The following is a 17,009-nucleotide window of genomic DNA, read 5'->3' on the forward strand; positions in this document are numbered from 1 at the left end:
AAGTCAGCTCAGAAAGACTTTTAAATGGAAAAGGTGTACCCATGCATGGGAACTAGACCTAAACAGAAGTAATTTCTTTCAGCTCTCAGCTTGATTTGTGAGAAACAACCACCAAAACTCTAAGCTTTCCCCCAGTTCCAAATTCCTTTCTTACCAGTTGTAGTCAAACCAAGATGCATAGCTTGGAATAATGATGTGGTTGGTTTGTTCTGTGACATTATCTTCACCCGGATCAATTGACCGACTTTGATCGCCTTTGTTAGGATCTTCATCTTCCTGCGTCATGGAGGGAATACAACGGTTAGGAGGTTGCAAGAGACATACCTAACAACTCTCAGCCAGCACAAAATTTGCCCGAAACAAGTGCTTTCCAATCCTGCGCAGAATAAACTTTTCCTGACACAATCTCTGGTCAGTAGGGAAAATCTCAGGGACCAGAGAAAGTATCATCTGTGTCCATAAAAATGTGAAAGAAAGCATAAGGCCAGTAAGAAGTTCTTACAGAGCCAGCTCTCAAATCTCAAGGACATACTTGGCAGTACAGTTAGATCACTCTGTGTCCTGTTTATAAAAATTAAGCGTGATCTAACTGAGAGAAAACACTGCATTTCAATTCTGCGGTATACTGCAACCACGCGTCACAAATACAGCAGGAACCTAGAGCACTCTGCAAGCTGCCAGCCTCGCGCCCGCTGCCATCTCCACTTACTGACACTGCACCAATTTTTAATATTGTTGTATTTTTTGCCACTCTTCCTCCATTAACCTTCTCACTCCTCAGAAGAGCACTAAAGGACATCAGACTCATTACTTCTAGTTTCACTGGAAGACACTTGTCAGCAGTCATAGTTTCATGTCTGCAAAACCGCGTCTCACGACCTTAAATTCTTGCTTGCATAAACTCACTTTGATCAATCTTAAAGCTGGTCTTGGATATTTCTCTCTTGCAAAGAAGAGATGCTAAGTTCAACTGGCAACTTTGCATGTCCCTGTATCTGCTCCCACTCAGAGGGTGAACAGAGCCATGGGTTTGCTCGTACAGGGCTGTGAAGACATCAGCGAGCAAGATTTTAAGATTTCCAAGAAGAGGGACAAGTCTTTGGTCACCTGCTGCTGCTTCACAACAGCAGTCTCCCGTGAACGCTAGGTGTCCTGCAACTTGAGTTCCAGCACATGCTCGCTTCCTGATCCAAAAAGGTAAAGAGAAGGGCAGGGAGGCAGCCTAAGAAGAGGGTCAGGACATGATATGAACTGTATGAGAAACCCCCAGGTGCTATCTGAAGAGCTTGTAGGCAACTCGACATTAAATTATTTTCTTTACCTGAATTACTAATCCAGACAGCTTTCAGAGAAACAACAGACCATTAAAAACAGAGTCCCTAAAGCAAGATCTTATATGTCACTGACACCAATGACTCTTTCTTTTGGGGGACTAAATTCCCCCAAAGACAAGGTACCATTCTAAATCTATTTAGCGATCTGACGATAGCTATTCAGAAAAGAAGTCCTTCCTCTCATCATCCCCTCAACTTCTAACACCCTTCTCCTCTCAAAATGCATTCATTAAACAGAGAAACAGAGCACGTCCCCAAAAAGCACTGTTTGGCATAAGACAAAAGCAAACCTTTTCCAATCTAAACATGGAACAAATACTAAGGCTGCTGCATGGGTCCCACAGTTCCAGGTCATTCTACACCCAGGGATGGAGAAGCTACACTGAAAAAAGGAGCATTTCCCATGCTGGGAAGGCCTGCTGTCACGGTCCTTCCGAGCTGGTTTCCCTAACTTGGAAAATGGCAGCTGCCGAAGAATCGCATTTTGGCCATTTCTGTTCACGTGCCTGTATCTAGGTACTTAAACCCACCGCTCCTTAGTGTCATACCTGCACCTAAAACCTAAAAGAAAGGTTGCTTACTAGCTAGTCAGTGGTTTGCATACTTAAGAGTTGTCTTCTTCCCCCATTTTAAAACAGAGAAGGGATTTTTGAGCACTTCTGAAAACACGCAGATATTGGACGTATGAACTGAAATACGGTAAACTAGAAATACGTCAGTATGGAGAGAAAGTCAGATTTTCTTTGTTATGTGCACAACCAGTCCAAGCATCTGTGTCTGCGCAGGACTGCAGCTGTATGAAGCTAACACAGACGTGACCTTTCCCTACCTGTGTGGTCAGGCAGCCACCTTGTACTAGGCAAGCTGTTAAAAATAGTGCCCGGCACACCAACAATGCAATCAAATACAGAAACTACCCTGACAACTCTATTAAAATGATCAGGAAGCCAATCTGGGGTTTAGATTTAGTCCTGAAACCTAAAGAAAAAGCATAACCTTTGAAAAATCCTACAACTGGAAAACACTTCTTTGGAAATACTTTGCATCTGTCTCCTCATTCTCATTTTTAATATACTAGATTTAAAAATACAAAATAATTTCACAGCATTTGTAGAACATTTATAACAGCAAAACAACATTCCTATCTGTCACTAATTCAATCTTATATATGACTTGAAAAACGTTACAGGCTAAGTTACTGAAGATGAGAATAAGATCTTGATAGGACAAGGGGGAGTGGGTTTACACTAAAAGAGGGGAGATTCAGACTGGATATAAGGAAGGAATTTTTTACAATGAGGTTAGTGAAACACTGGCCCAGGTTGCCCAGAGAGGTGGTCGATGCCCCATCCCTGGAAACACTCAAGGCCAGGCTGGACGGGGCTCTGAGCAGCCTGATGTGGTTGAAGATGTCCCTGCCCATGGTGGGGGTGGGACTGGGTGGCCTTGGAAGGTCCCTTCCCACCCAAAACCTTTCTGTGATTCTGTGATCTCAGTTTCTACCAAAGTCAGTAAGAAACGGCTGCTGTTACCTTTCCTCCAGTTGCCACTGTCTCCTCATCCTGCTCATCTGAAAGGTAAAAGCACGGAGAATTACACTAACAAAAAGCATCTGGTTGCTCATAAGCCTTTCTAGCACTGCAACTGCTTAACTGGAAAGGATATTTCATTTCTTTTGGAAGGGAAGCGAGGAGGAAAGCAAAGCGGATCACACACCATTAAGGCAATCTCATCCTTTTGCAGGCACTCAACTATCCCAGACAAGGGAACAGGTAAGAACACAGAGGAAGGATAATTAGAATTTTTCCACACTTAGGAATCCATACGTAATTACCGCCTTTCCCAGTGCCCCAGATGTAGCCCTGTATAATAGGATACGGGACACTTGTTTCTCTCTCTTACACCAAAGGCTTAGCAAAGCTCAGGGAACCTGTGATTCACCTTGATTCCCAGTAAGAAAAGCTCTTTCCTGGCAGAATTTTTCTTATATGTCATATTAAAAAAAAAAATAAAATAAAATGCCTACAAGGGAACAACCTCACAAGTGAAAAAGAGTCAACACATTTCAACTCAAATACCTATGAGAACTGAATGAATTCAACAAAAGGGTAGAATTAGAGGTTCTTTTTAAATTGAGAGATTTAAAAATATTTCCTCTGTTGGCCTGCAAGCAGGACGTTACTGTAAAACTTAGGGGAGGGGGTGCTGGAGGGTGTTGAGTGTTTGTTTTACCAAGGTCTGCTACTGTTCCTCCTTTCACAGGCGTGTTTTCACTGTCTTTCTTTGGGTTCACTAGAAAAGTAAGCAAGATTGAAATTCTAATGAGTAACCATCAGACAAGATACAATTATCAAAGTCTAGCATGCTTTTACTATCTTATCAATCAGCAGTTTTGTTGGTCATGTCTTTGCAGTTCAAAAGAGTTCATCTGTGCAGTTCGAGTACAACAGACCATTTGTTTGATTTCGCTGTAATTTCACATCTGAACACAAAGCAGCTTCTATTCCTGCAGTTAGAGGACCAAGTACTGCACTTTTTCCACCTGTACAACACGTAACAATTCTTACATGCAAGTTCAAACCAGGTAAAAACCAAATGGTGCGACACCCAAAATGGTCTGGTGTCAAGGACTTAACAGAAGGAATTATTTTTCTGACTTATCTTTACTTAACAGGTATTGCACAGATCAACACTCTTCTGAAAGGGATTAAGAACTGAATGCATTTGGCATGTTGCTGGAGGTCCCGCTCATGTAACGTGCTTATCTTGGGTACTTGGCATACAATTATTTTCCTCCAGAAAACTCCATACCCCAAAACATGAGCTCTGTGTAACGGGTGAGAGCAATCCTAAAATAGGTGAAACTCAACATTTAAGTGGATTTTCATAAACGTATTTCAAAAAGCCAACAGAAGGTGAATCTGCTGCCCTTCTCAGCTGTCCCATTCAAATCCCTGACTAGATAAACTTAGATGGGCACAGATCACCTGGCCCTATAAGCCACAAAGTATTTAAAAAATTTTGCAAAATACATGTGTATTTTTTCAATGCAGTTTAAGCAATTGTTTTAACATTCAAAGAATCCAGTGTATGCATATTTTACCATTTTTGGGAAGCACCACTTCTTCTATATTAGGTACTGGTGTGGGATCCTCCATGTCTTTTGTAAGATCTTCTTGCTCATCTTCTTCTTTCTGCCCTCTCCTTTTCCCATATAAGGCTGCTTGTCTAAAACAGATCATACACAAATTCTCTGCCAGCTGCAACTGTCAGATGTTCTCATCTTGACGTTATTCTTCAGATATCAGGATTAAAGGACTGGGTTAAAACACTTCCAAAAACATGACTGCTGCAGGAAGTGGTGCTGGTGGAGTTAATGAAAAATACTCTCTCTGTATTACTAAAATGAAGTAAGTTTCGGGGGGGGAGGTCTTTTCCACTGTTTCAAGACTGGAGACCACCACTGCGTATCAATCTTGGTTCCAACCCAAAACTGTCTCCAGCATGTTGGCAGCACTTGCGTACGAGTGAGATTCAAGGGAGCAGCGATTCACTTACATTTGTCCTTTTTAAAGATGCAGTAAGGGCATCTGCTGCAGAGAACAGAAGAGGTGACGGACCATTTCGAGGCAGGCTGCCTCATTTAAGGAAAAAGGCTGGCTTGTACAAACGATTCTGTGTACCGAGGAAGCCATTTTGGGAACAAAGGCAGAATCACCCACACCCCTCCTCACAGACTCTAACTCGGGCTTTACATTTGGAACAAAAAAGTAGTGTGGATTATCAACTAATTCTTTCTCACCTCAGATGAGAGATTTCCAGTTTTGTCTTATTAGAGCCCAACTGGTCTGTTAAACAAGACTAGAGTTTTTAGTTCAAAAGTGCTCCCCCTCCATATCCACACATAAACCCCCCAAAACAAGCTTTTATTTGGATATAATATTGGCTTTTTTTTTTTTTTTTTCTTCCTTTAAGAGATCAAACTAGCATTGGAAAAAAACCTAATCTGTAGGCCACAAATGCTGCTCTATTAAAGTTGCATTTGACAAGTGGACTTTAAAATACCTGGCTATGTAGATAAAACACCTCCTCAATTAAATGCAGGAATTTATGGGGCTATACTTCAAACAGTGTACATGTACTACACGATTGCAGTAACAGAACTAGTCTGAGTTATTTTAGAAGCAGCTGAGTAACTTTTCATTCGACAAGTTCTACTGTTGATGCAGCAATGAACCCTGTCACCGACACAGATAAAATGAGAACCGGCACTAGATTCTCCTCCACCTGCAGGCAATACATTTCTACAGAGGAGCAAAGAAATCACATACACTGCACAAACAAAATCACTCAAGTCTATTTTATAAATAATTATTCTACGGTAATCTAAGGTGAGACAAATGAAAGCTGACAGAGATCTCCCCATAACGCATTTCTTCAAGAAAATTCGCCTCAAATTCCAGGACTTGGACACTCACCCTTTCTTCCCAGTCTTTTTTCTCGACTCCACAGGAGTGGGGGGTGGAGAAGGAGAATGCTTTCTCTTCCTTGTACTTGCTGCTGCTTTCCTGTCTCTCCTCTCCGGACTACGCACAGGCTGTTAGAGAAGTGAAGTAGTTAGCTCATCCCAAATACTACAGTTATTGAAACGCTGGAGGCTAGACTCTTCCTTAATACTTCCTACAACGGAGAAGCTAAAAGCAATAATATCACAACACGCACCACGTTCAGCTCCAGAATACTTCCATTTGTCAATATGAAAACCTCTACATTTTCTACAGCCATCCCCCAGATGCTCCAACGGCTATCTACTTAAGAACTGTGCTCTTAGAGCAAGATTCCAACACTAATGTGTGATTTGTTCCATATACTCTATCCATCAGGAGAGATTTCCTAGTGAGTAGCCTGGCCTCAAGGTTACACGAACGTGTTTTCAGAGTCCTAACTAACTTCCTGCATTGAGAGGGATACAAAAATTAGTTTCAACAAGTACATAGAATTCGGAAATCAAGTATTAACCGATGCTGTTTAACACACCTCGGCTTCATTTATGAGAAAGCAGAGCGGGTCCTATCTCTTACCATCCTCAGGAAGGGGGAGAAAATAAAAATCAAAGTACACACACTTCTGGATAAAGGACATATGTCAGAAGAAAGTTAAAACTAGCCTGTGTTATCACAGGCACCTCAAACTGTGCAATTAGCTTAATTTTAGCAACTTCCAGTCACGAAAATTTGACTTATGCAGAGATAAAGAATATTAATGTATCAACAGGTCACCCATTAAGCAGAGAAGCACCTACCTCTTCATTTTTCATGGAAATTCTCTGTCGAAAACTCACTGATTTCCTGTTCTCATCTACCTCATAATCCTCTTCATTCATCCATTCATTGAATACGTCTGTGTCCAAAATCCACTTGGCATGAACCTAAAGAACAGAACGACATATGGACATGCTGATGCTTTTTGAAAAAGTAACTCCATGACAGACCTCACAGGATGAGGGAAACACTTGCAGCTTTGTCATCGGGGTCTGAACGTCCAAATATCTCGTAATGGGTTTACACATAATAGATGACAGTTTCACGAGGCAATACAACACGGGATGAACGTGCCCCTAAGTCCACTGAAGGCCATGCCTGTTCCTCAGTCATTCTTAAGCCTTCTGAGGTGTGAGGTCAGTTCTCACAGCCGGGACAATGGCTCTGTATTAAGAGCATACTTTGGATGCTGAAAATTACCATAAAAATCTTCTAAAAATACAGATCACCTTAGCAGACGTGCCACAAAAATTGCTACGATCAAGAAAACTAAGAAGAGCTGGCCAGATCTTGCAAAGATTGACTATCTTGACTTAAAATATCCATCTTCAGATGAAGTTTAGTTTACATAGCTGAAAAAAAATTCTTGAGCTTTAGTATAATTTATACACAAAAAAGCCTGCGTTCCAGTTAGTTACAGCTAACTGCTTGGAATAAGTAGTGCTCGAACAGGCATCAAGTTATTTTCTGACCTCAGCTGCTCTAACGCTGCTGTTCGGATCAACAGCCTACACGCAGAACACCGCCGCACGGTACGTGTAAAAGAGTAAGTCCAATAAAAGGACAATGAAGTAGAATTCACTACTGTGTGATTCTAACTGTTCGGCATTGTTCACTTGCAACGAGCTAAATCAGAAAGGCAAATCATTTCTGCAGAAAGAAAACTATTTATGTAGAGAACCTAAACAAGGCTGCTGATGTCGGTTTGAGCGCTCACATGTTCAACAGATTGGGAAGCGCTGACTTTTTGCATCATTATGACATCAGTTAGGAGCAGCGTTCCCAGTAAATGGAACCTTTCCATAAAGAAAGGTGAGCTATGACCCTCAGGGATTCTTTCAGCAGCTTCTGGTTTTCTCATTCACTTCCATGTTGGCTCCAACTCCAGAGACACTCGCATTCATACACTGCAATTCATTAGCAATGCCAAGGATTTTAGTAAAATCAAGAAACTTAAACTGTGCTAAGAGCAAACAGCAGCTGGTAGCTGCAGTGGTACTGAGCTAAGACAAACGGACTCAAGAGCTTCTGTAGCAGTGTGAGACCAGGGGACAGGGGAGACCACAGCCACGCAATCTGTCAACCAGACCACAGCTCTGTTTTGATCCCAACAGCTGAATCTGCTGGAAATAACGCTGCCATTACAATACCTTAAAGAGAACAGACAAGATTTCAATTGTACCACAGACTTCCAAAATTCAGATTTTTTTTCTCCTAAAGAAGCTTCTTATTTTCCATATTATCTAACTCCTAATATTTTTGACCATTTCTACATTACAGAAGATGATGAGCTTCCTGCACACAAAATATGTTTTAAGCTCTGTAATACATGCGTGGTAATCTCAGGTTTCTAACCTGATAGTTCTTTTCTCTAACAATATTCTTCCAAAACCATCACGAAGATACGGTATGTTCCCCACCTCCTCTCCTTAAACATTGTCTAATTAGCCACTATGCCTTCTAACGAGCTGTCAGGTTTCATCCCAGAGATGGCTGTGCTTCAGCAGTAAGGGAAGGACTTACCTTTAACAGACACCACCTCAAACATGGTAATTTTGGCACTATCAGGGATGCCTAAGTCTCTCCTTTTCACTCACAAAATAAAGTATTTTTTCAACAGCGTTCCTTCCCAGACCAAAGAAATGTTTTAGAAATTTTCATTATGGCTCCAGAAATATCAATCTGTTTTTCCATATATACAGAAATACAGGCATTGTTACTCCGCAGCACATTAAAATATCTGCTTGCAGTTGAATCCAAGCTGGGTGGGAGCGTCGATCTGCCGGAGGGCAGGGAGGCTCTGCAGAGGGCCCTGGCCAGGCTGGAGCCATGGGCCCAGGCCACGGGGTGAGGGTCAGCAAGGCTCAGGGCCGGGTCCTGCACTGGGGGCACAGCAACCCCAGGCACCGCTGCAGGCGTGGGGAGGAGCGGCTGGGAGCTGCCCGGCGGGAAAGGGCCTGGGGGGGGTGGTCGACAGCCGCTGAACACGAGCCAGCAGGGTGCCCAGGTGGCCAAGACGACCAATAGCAGCCTGGCTTGTGTCAGGAACAGTGTGGCCAGCAGGAGCAGGGCAGGGATCGTCCCCCTGTGCTGGGCACTGGTGAGGCCGCCCCTCGAATCCTGTGCTCAGCGCTGGGCCCCTCACCCCAAGGTGGCCATGGAGGGGCTGGAGCGTGGCCAGAGCAGGGCAGCGAGGCTGGGGCAGGGGCTGGAGCCCAAGGCTGGGGAGGAGCGGCTGGGGGAGCTGGGGGGGCTCAGCCTGGAGAAGAGGAGGCTGAGGGGAGCCCTCATCGCTCTCTGCAACCGCCTGAAAGGAGGCTGGAGCTGGGGGGGTCGGTCTCTTCTCCCCAGGAACAAGTGATGGGACGAGAGGGAACGGCCTCAAGCTGCGCCAGGGCAGGTTTGGGTTGGATATTAGGGAAAGTTCCTTCCCCGAAAGGGCTGTCAGGCCCTGGCCCAGGCTGCCCAGGGCAGGGGCTGAGTCCCCATCCCTGGAGGGATTGAAAAGCCGGGGAGATGTGGTGCTTGGGGACATGGTTTAGTGGTGGCCTTGGCAGCGCTGGGTTAATGGTTGGACTCGAGGATCTCAAAGGTCTTTTCCAACCTTAACGATTCTATGATGTAGCAGCACCTGAGCATGAGCTATACCAATACAGTAACTTTGGGAAACTGTTTAAGAGAGACTTACCTTCCATGGCTTTTCAGGAATTGGAGGATCCTCAATTTCGGCGTCTATTTCATTGGCATGAACCCAAGTGTCATAGCTAATGAGAGGAGTCAAGAGAAAATAAAATTGGTCCCCTGGGCTGTGCATCCAGATAGATCACCAGCAGGAATATTTATTCAGCAATTTTGAAATGTGCAAATCATGCTGCTGGGATAGAATAGTAAAGTATTTTCCACGCAATGAAAAGCTAAAGGAATAATTGCTGGTTTCTGCTACAGGAATAGGACTCACTGAAAAGGGAGGGGTCCAAGGCATCTAATGCACATTTTTAGCTTTCTGAATTTAAAAGCCATTTCAGTGAAGCCAGCTCCAGCTTAAATTGCAAATCTACTCTCTAGATTCAGGGGTATAAATGCAGTTTGAGTCACCTGTTCAAACCCTGTCATTAAGTTAATTAACTTGTTTCTGTTCTTATGAGTTTAAAGCAAGAGATACTGGATTCCTAGAAGAAAGGAGCATGCATCCTTCTCCTTCAACCCCTACTGCCGTAGAATCCATTCTTATTTACATTCACTTTTCCACATGCTATTCCCTCAAAAGCCTATTTATAAATACTAAGAAACTGCACTCAGCAACAGCAAAAGCCAAAATACTTTTGTTATCAACGCCAGGCATGTACTGAGCAACTGGGATAGGTCATATGCAAGAACAGATGTGTATACAGCATTCCTCATGTTTATATGGATATTTATAAATACATACACACACACAGAATCAACAGAAACTTGACTACTGATATGATATAAATCCAAAAACATTTACAGGTTCTTCATCTGTATGAAGAAAGAAATTTAAGTGTAATTGTTGTTTGCTCTCTTCCACTGCAATACACATATGGTTCCTGAGAATTCTGTGCAGAATTCAGCAGAGCAATTTTAGTACCCCGAAAAGGTTATTTAAATAGAAGTCAATGCTGGGTTACCAGTCTTTTGAGTTTTCCATAACCTGGACTCAGAAACCAGTCCTTACAAATGTGTTTAAGTTACTAACAGTACATACACTATCTTGTAACATCTTCTAACCACCCAAGACAGCTTGCTCAAATATTTGCTTTCAACAGTCACTCGCACTTGACTAAAGGCAACCCACGGAGCGAAATCTCTCTCTGTTGAAAAAAGTTCCACTAGGCGATCAGAAGTTCTCCCTTTTGCCTTTAAAGTCTTACTAACTTTATGGCAAGGCGCATTCTGCCCTCTGAAAGTCTGGTTCAATTTGCAGCCTTACTAGCAGCTCTGCAGAAAAACAGACTCTCCTTTTCTAACCTCCCCTGCCAGGAGCACGCTGCGTACGCATATTTCAGTTTTAAACCACTGATTAAGTCTTTTCAAGCCTTGGACATTGAGACAAATGGTAGCAATGCTAAATTACTGCGTGGTTGTACTCCGTAACACAACCACTGCCTGGCTGATATGAACAGCGACGTACAACCGTTCAGAATCAAAACAACAGGAACGCAGTACTGTATATTCGGGTTACATTTTTAGCGGAGCCAGCGTGAGATAGGTCTGAGCCTGTCACGCTCCGCAGACCAAGAAAAGCGCGTAGTTGTAGCCCACACAGCTGGGACATTCCCCATGCAGGTTCACTACTGAGGTAAGACCCAGTAAGCTAAAGGAGCAGCTTGTTTGAGGACATGGATTTTCCTACTTGTGAGTTTTAATCGACACTTTTTCTTCAACAAACTTAAGATTTGGGGTGTGCTTTCTTTCCCCACATTTCTTTACCTGTCTGGAAAAAAGCCCCAGTGTACCAGCACCTGCTTGTCTTTTTTCATCACAGGTCTCAACCATTCATCTGCAAAGAGGAGAGAGATCTAGCATCAGATTCGGATTGTAAAGCACATTAAACACTATTTTGCGTTTCCATAGTCATAGTAAAGTTATTGCAATCATCTCTGAGAAAAGCCTACTGGAGTGAAATTCCAACGCCTTGGCCTGCCCCAGCAATACACGTGCCTGCATTCTCTCTGCCATGTCTAAACACGCATGTGCGCAGCCTGCATAGCACACAGATGTTAGGTTAGTAAAATCTTACTAAGAATTATTACATTTCCTTCCCTGGTCACATACGTTCATACCCTAACACGCTGCAGATTAAGATCCAAGGAGAGCTGAAACAGTCCAGCTGTTTCTCAGCAGAAGCAAGAGGCATTTCTGGCTGACCATCCTCCGCCAGCTCATCCTCTCCCGTCTCATCTCCCAAACACCTTGGCCAGTTGGGCCTAGAACTCGGAATGGGACAGAGCAAATCCTCCACAGGGGCGTTCGGTAAGGACAGCAGAAATAACATGGAGAGAGAGAGACACGCTCCAATCTGTTGCTTTTTTTTTTTTTTTTTTTTAATCTCTGCATAACCAAAAAGAGTGAACTTCTTCCAAAATGCTTTCTTGTCAGGTGGTAAATATTTCCCCTCTGTCTTTTGGTATCCCTGTTAGATGTCTGAATCCCCTCATTAACAACTTCTATTGATTTACTTTTTTTTTTTTTTTTTTTTTTTAATTTTTTGTAATGCTTTGGTATGCAAGGGACCTTCCAAGGCCATTCAGTCCCACCCCCGCCATGGGCAGGGACATCTACAACCACATCAGGCTGCTCAGAGCCCCGTCCAGCCTGGCCTTGAGTGTTTCCAGGGATGGGGCATCGACCACCTCTCTGGGCAACCTGGGCCAGTGTCTCACCACCCTCAGCACAAACAATTTCTTCCTTGTATCCAGTCTGAATCTGCCTTCTTTTAGTTTAAAACCATTCCCCCTTGTCCTGTCGCTACAGGCCCTGCTAAAAAGCCTGTCCCCACCTTTCTTGTCAGCCCCCTTTCAGCACGGCAAGGCCGCAGTGAGGTCTCCCCGCAGCCTCCTCCTCTCCAGGCTGAACCCCCCCAGCTCTCAGCCTGTCCTCCCAGCAGAGCTGGGCCACCCTCGGAGCATTTCGGTGGCCTCCCCTGGCCCCGCTCCAACAGCTCCATGTCCTTCCCGTGCTGAGGACCCCCGAGCTGGACGCGGGGCTCCAGGGGGGTCTCCCCAGAGCGGGGCAGAGGGGCAGAATCCCCTCCCTCGCCCCGCTGCCCACGCTGCGGGGGATGCAGCCCAGGAGACGCTTGGCTTGCTGGGCTGCGAGAGCACATCGCCGGCTCGTGGCCAGCTTTTCATCCCCCAGCACCCCCAAGCCCTTCTCGGCAGGGCTGCTCTCCACCCCTCCATCCCCCAGCCTGTGCTGACACCGGGGGTTGCCCCCACCCAGGTGCAGGACCCTGCCCTTGGCCTTGTTGAACCCCATGAGGTTCACAGGGACCCCCCTCTCCAGCCTGCCCCGCTCCCTCTGGATGCCATCCCGTCCCTCAGGCGTGTGAACTGCACTGCTCAGCTCGGTGCCATCTGCAAACGTGCTGGAGGGGTTTAAAAGACCTTCTTCCCAGTACTAAATTCTACTCTCAACAGGTATTTAAAAAAACAATAGTTTTGAAGGAATAAAGTTTTGAAGGAAGAATGTCAGGGCAGGAGGTGACACAGATTTCAATAAAACATTGCCAAGAGTTTAACAAAACTTGCATTTCAACTTTCTTCTTTCACAGCAGTGCTAACGATGGCTTCAAGTTAATACAGGCTTCCTGAGCAACACTAACACTTTGCTGGTTTTGCAATAAGGCACACGCTCAGTCTGACTGGTGTTTTAATTTTTTTTTTTCTTCTAAACTGCCCATCGGACACAACGTAATAACCTACCCCCTGCAAGCCAAATATTGAGAATATGGCCCAGAGCAGGGTTAAAAGAGAATCCCTGAGGATTTGAACCTATATGAAGTTATACTGCTTGAATTCATGGCTGTTTTCTCATCTTAATAATAATAATCAGGGGTTGAGAGCGCTCTGTCTAGCACATCTGCATCTTCACTGACTGCAAGACAGATGGGACCTACTGTGCGCAGCCCTTTTCCGAGAACCTGAAGTGGTTAAAAATAAATATAAACCTGTGGCCAGGCATGATATTACCAGAAGGACAGAACACGGACAAGCAGAGGACAAACAGCCCACGATTGTTCCTATAAAGGAGTGAACACTTCCATCTAGTGGCCACCAGATGCCAGGGTGTATCAGAAAAAGCTCATTTATGTCAGTGAAGCTCAGACTCTACAACAATGAACCACTAGACAATTAAATGTATTTAAGATGGAAAAATTAAGAGCAATTTTTTCTTATTTGCTGAAGGATACAGCTGCTAAACTGCTTTTGTGGAACCTATGTGCTTCATATAGAGGCAGACCACATCATCATAAAGCCAACAATCTCAATGTATCAGCTCTACTTGTTATCGTGTCCACCGTGCCAAACCACACGCAGTGATACGTTACCAGCATTCCCAACCCGTCACCCGGAAAGATGAGAACATGGCAGCAAGTTTTTCAATTCTCATTTACTTTAGCATCTACACTACCTTTCCTGCATCTACTTGATTCCTGATTATGTCTCACTCAACATTTTGACCTATGCTTACACACTGGGGGACACCAAGGAAGCAAAAAAAGAAAAATCTTAATGGAAGCTTTAGTTTTAAGCCCTCTACTTTCACTATCCTTCTTCTTAATTTTTAAACTAACTTAATTTCTTTTTTAAGTTCTTCTGGACCCTTAGCTTTGCTCCCCTTCAGCCTGCAAGTTGTTTGGGACAAACAAAATGTCTGTCTCCATTCAGCAACAAATAATATCTCAATTTCCAATGCAATCACTGAAGAGTATTCAGCGTTACACACCTTAATCTGAAAATGTTGCATCAATTAAAAATGTGAATGTTACGCCCAATAGTCAGAAGCAGGCCACACAATGATTTTGTTCGGAGTTGTTAATCCTAGAAATACTTTCCCAATGGCTCTTAGGAGCAGGCTAGGAACACACTGTGTCTGTGCAAAAGCTCCCGTAACTGCTAACAGAATTTAGTTACCAGACTATTTCCACTTAAGAACTGGAAAGCAACCTTACCATCATCCATTGAGGTAGGACTTGGATAAACATGGTGGGTAGCCTTTGATTTCTCTTCAGTTACTGTTCCCTGCGGGAAAGGAGGAAGAAAAGAAGAAACGGCGTGAGAAACCTTCCACACATTACCCCAAACTTCTCGGCTGCTTCTTTTTACCCACATCCCATGCAACCTAGAAATACTCAAGGCTAACTTCAATGCGACTACGAAGAATACCACCTCTAAGAAGCGCCAGAAAAAGGCAATTATTTTAAGACTGCTGCCAAACTACCTCGTCATCTCGTGCTCTTTTCATCTCAAATCCTTCCTCCTCCTAGTTCCTTCTCCCCCAATTCTCGTTGTAAACTGTTCAGCTACCAGCTCATACAAACCTATCGGTGAATATTTTGTAAGAAAGCATCTGTAACTTTTTTCCACTAAGTACACATTTTGGGTCCAAAACAATTTCTAAATATGATAATTTACGTAATTCTATGAGAAGCTTAACTAGAAATGGCTGCCTTGCACAGAACATGCTTAGTATTCAAGAAAGGCTGTACGTCAAGAGACAGAAACACCCGTTCTTTCAAAAAAGCCTCCTCAATCATAGAACAAAGGGAATAAATCAGAAATATACTAATGATACCATTGTTCGTCAAATATTCAAACACGAGAATACTTTTTCTTCTTGCTGGTTTAGAACATCATTTTCTTGACATATGAGAAGCAACAGATGTACGTCTCATGCTTATGTAGATGCCACAAACAGCGGTACATAAAGCAACTCCTCTACATATGGGTACAGGCCATAATTATATTCCTACTGGATCTACATCATCACACAAAAAACCCTACTACATAATTAGATATATTTTAAATAAATACATAACGTTGCTTAGTGTGGCCAGTCAAGAAAACCCTGTCCTTCCGTCACGTGCCATAAGGATTCTCCCACGTGCTGCAGAGACACCTCCAGTCTCCATACCTGACGGAGTCATTTCCAAGGACAGCAGAAATTCACAGCCTGCAGACTCTTCTGCAGAGGAGTTATGTTTTGGAACAGTTTGCATGAAAATGTTATTCAAAATTTACGTTCCATAAATACTTGACAGATGTATTTAAAGGACTTAAGAGCACATGGGATAGGTTACAGCCAACAATATGTGAACAACTTATTTAGAAAACAGCATGAAAAGGAGGAAAATTAAAAAAGCATGAAGATGCACTGCATTACTGTAGCAATATTTGAGACTACTCTGGTATCAGGGGCTCAAGGGCAAGAGTTCCCACACCAACAAGAGTTCACAGAACTGGGCAAAGGGAGAGGAGGTGCTCTCAGCAACAGCAAAAAAACTGGAAAGTAAAAAGAATTTAAAAGCATTCAAAGGGAAAGGAAAAAGCCCTGGCGTGAAAGAAGAACCTGCAAAGTGTTTAAGGAACAATAATGGAAATTCTCCCTTCATTCCCCATGAGCTAAAGATCTTCTAGACATCTAATCTGAGCTTTGTGAAGTTTCATCTATTTCCTACGGAGCTTTAAAAAACCCAACAGATGAACAGAAGTCTCTCTTAGATGCTATCTTGGCTGAAAACAACGGGATGGATAACTTTACATTAGAACAGCTTTCTGAAGGACGTAAGCAGACTGTAAGGCTTATTCCCTGACTCTGCTAACCTGAACGTGACTGGAAGCTAAAGACATAACAAGATGGAAGAGTTACCTACCGACACAACACTTTTCTTGAAGCAGACAGATATAAATGCCAAATCTCACTCATTACCTGCTTTCAGGTTCCTAAATGATCAATCTGGCTTTTCTCAGAAGAATCCTTAATGTTTATAAAGAAAATCAGAAAAGTGTGACTACCAGAAACAGTAACAGCATCTTCATCAGCAGAGAGAACCAACGTCTTACTGACACCTCTGTTTATAAGCCCAGGGATCAGACTAGTGCTGTGCTGGGGCAAGAAATATGCAACTCTTCTGCACTGGCCGCAGTCAGAGCAGCGAGGACTTGGAAACGCCAGGGAGGAGGGAGCTACACGTACTAGGGATGGGGGAGAGGGAAGATAACAACAGGTTAAAAAAACCAACCAAACAAAAAAACCCACCAAACTATGTGAGCAAGCACAGGTGGCAACACAAATATGAGATGAGAATTCAGAGGTAGAGCAAACGAAGAAAGCCCAGAAATTGTCCCTAGTTCTGCTTTTTGTTTTCAGTTCTTCACATCCCTTCAAAGACAAAGCTGCCTGCTTTAAAAGTCCCTTAAATCATTCATGGATATAGCATGCGTTGAGTTCACCATAGAATTCCTTTATGAAAGGAAAATTGAATCATTAACTCTAATTTAAGCAACAGCAAGCATCCAGAATCAGCCAAATAATTAAGAGTAACTTGTGAAAAATTACACAACTGAAATTGAGGCGATGGTTCATAATCACAACAGAGGAAATACATTTA

The 17,009-nt window shown here is 43.4% G+C and overlaps 1 protein-coding gene across 4 annotated transcripts in view; it reads right to left on the reverse strand.

The window, feature by feature from the left end:
• The window catches only part of SMARCC1 (SWI/SNF related BAF chromatin remodeling complex subunit C1), a 93,116-nt gene that overhangs the window by 55,781 nt on the left and 20,326 nt on the right, over window positions 1-17,009 (reverse strand). For all 4 annotated transcript variants that reach the window (XR_015698934.1, XM_087732799.1, XM_087732821.1 and 1 more), the window contains exons 6-14: window positions 14,571-14,640; window positions 11,327-11,396; window positions 9,564-9,639; window positions 6,637-6,762; window positions 5,813-5,931; window positions 4,438-4,562; window positions 3,567-3,626; window positions 2,867-2,904; window positions 155-276 (exon numbers count right to left, since the gene is read on the reverse strand). Coding sequence is in view for 3 of the 4 variants with exons in the window: in XM_087732799.1 (XP_087588925.1) it covers window positions 155-276; window positions 2,867-2,904; window positions 3,567-3,626; window positions 4,438-4,562; window positions 5,813-5,931; window positions 6,637-6,762; window positions 9,564-9,639; window positions 11,327-11,396; window positions 14,571-14,640 (806 nt within the window). In the remaining variant the exon portion in view is untranslated. The remainder of the gene's footprint in view (window positions 1-154; window positions 277-2,866; window positions 2,905-3,566; window positions 3,627-4,437; window positions 4,563-5,812; window positions 5,932-6,636; window positions 6,763-9,563; window positions 9,640-11,326; window positions 11,397-14,570; window positions 14,641-17,009) is intronic.

Source organism: Nipponia nippon, unplaced genomic scaffold (assembly GCF_047370975.1).
Source record: "Nipponia nippon isolate SJK-2023a ecotype South Korea unplaced genomic scaffold, ASM4737097v1 scaffold_1, whole genome shotgun sequence".
NCBI classification, from domain to species: domain Eukaryota; kingdom Metazoa; phylum Chordata; class Aves; order Pelecaniformes; family Threskiornithidae; genus Nipponia; species Nipponia nippon.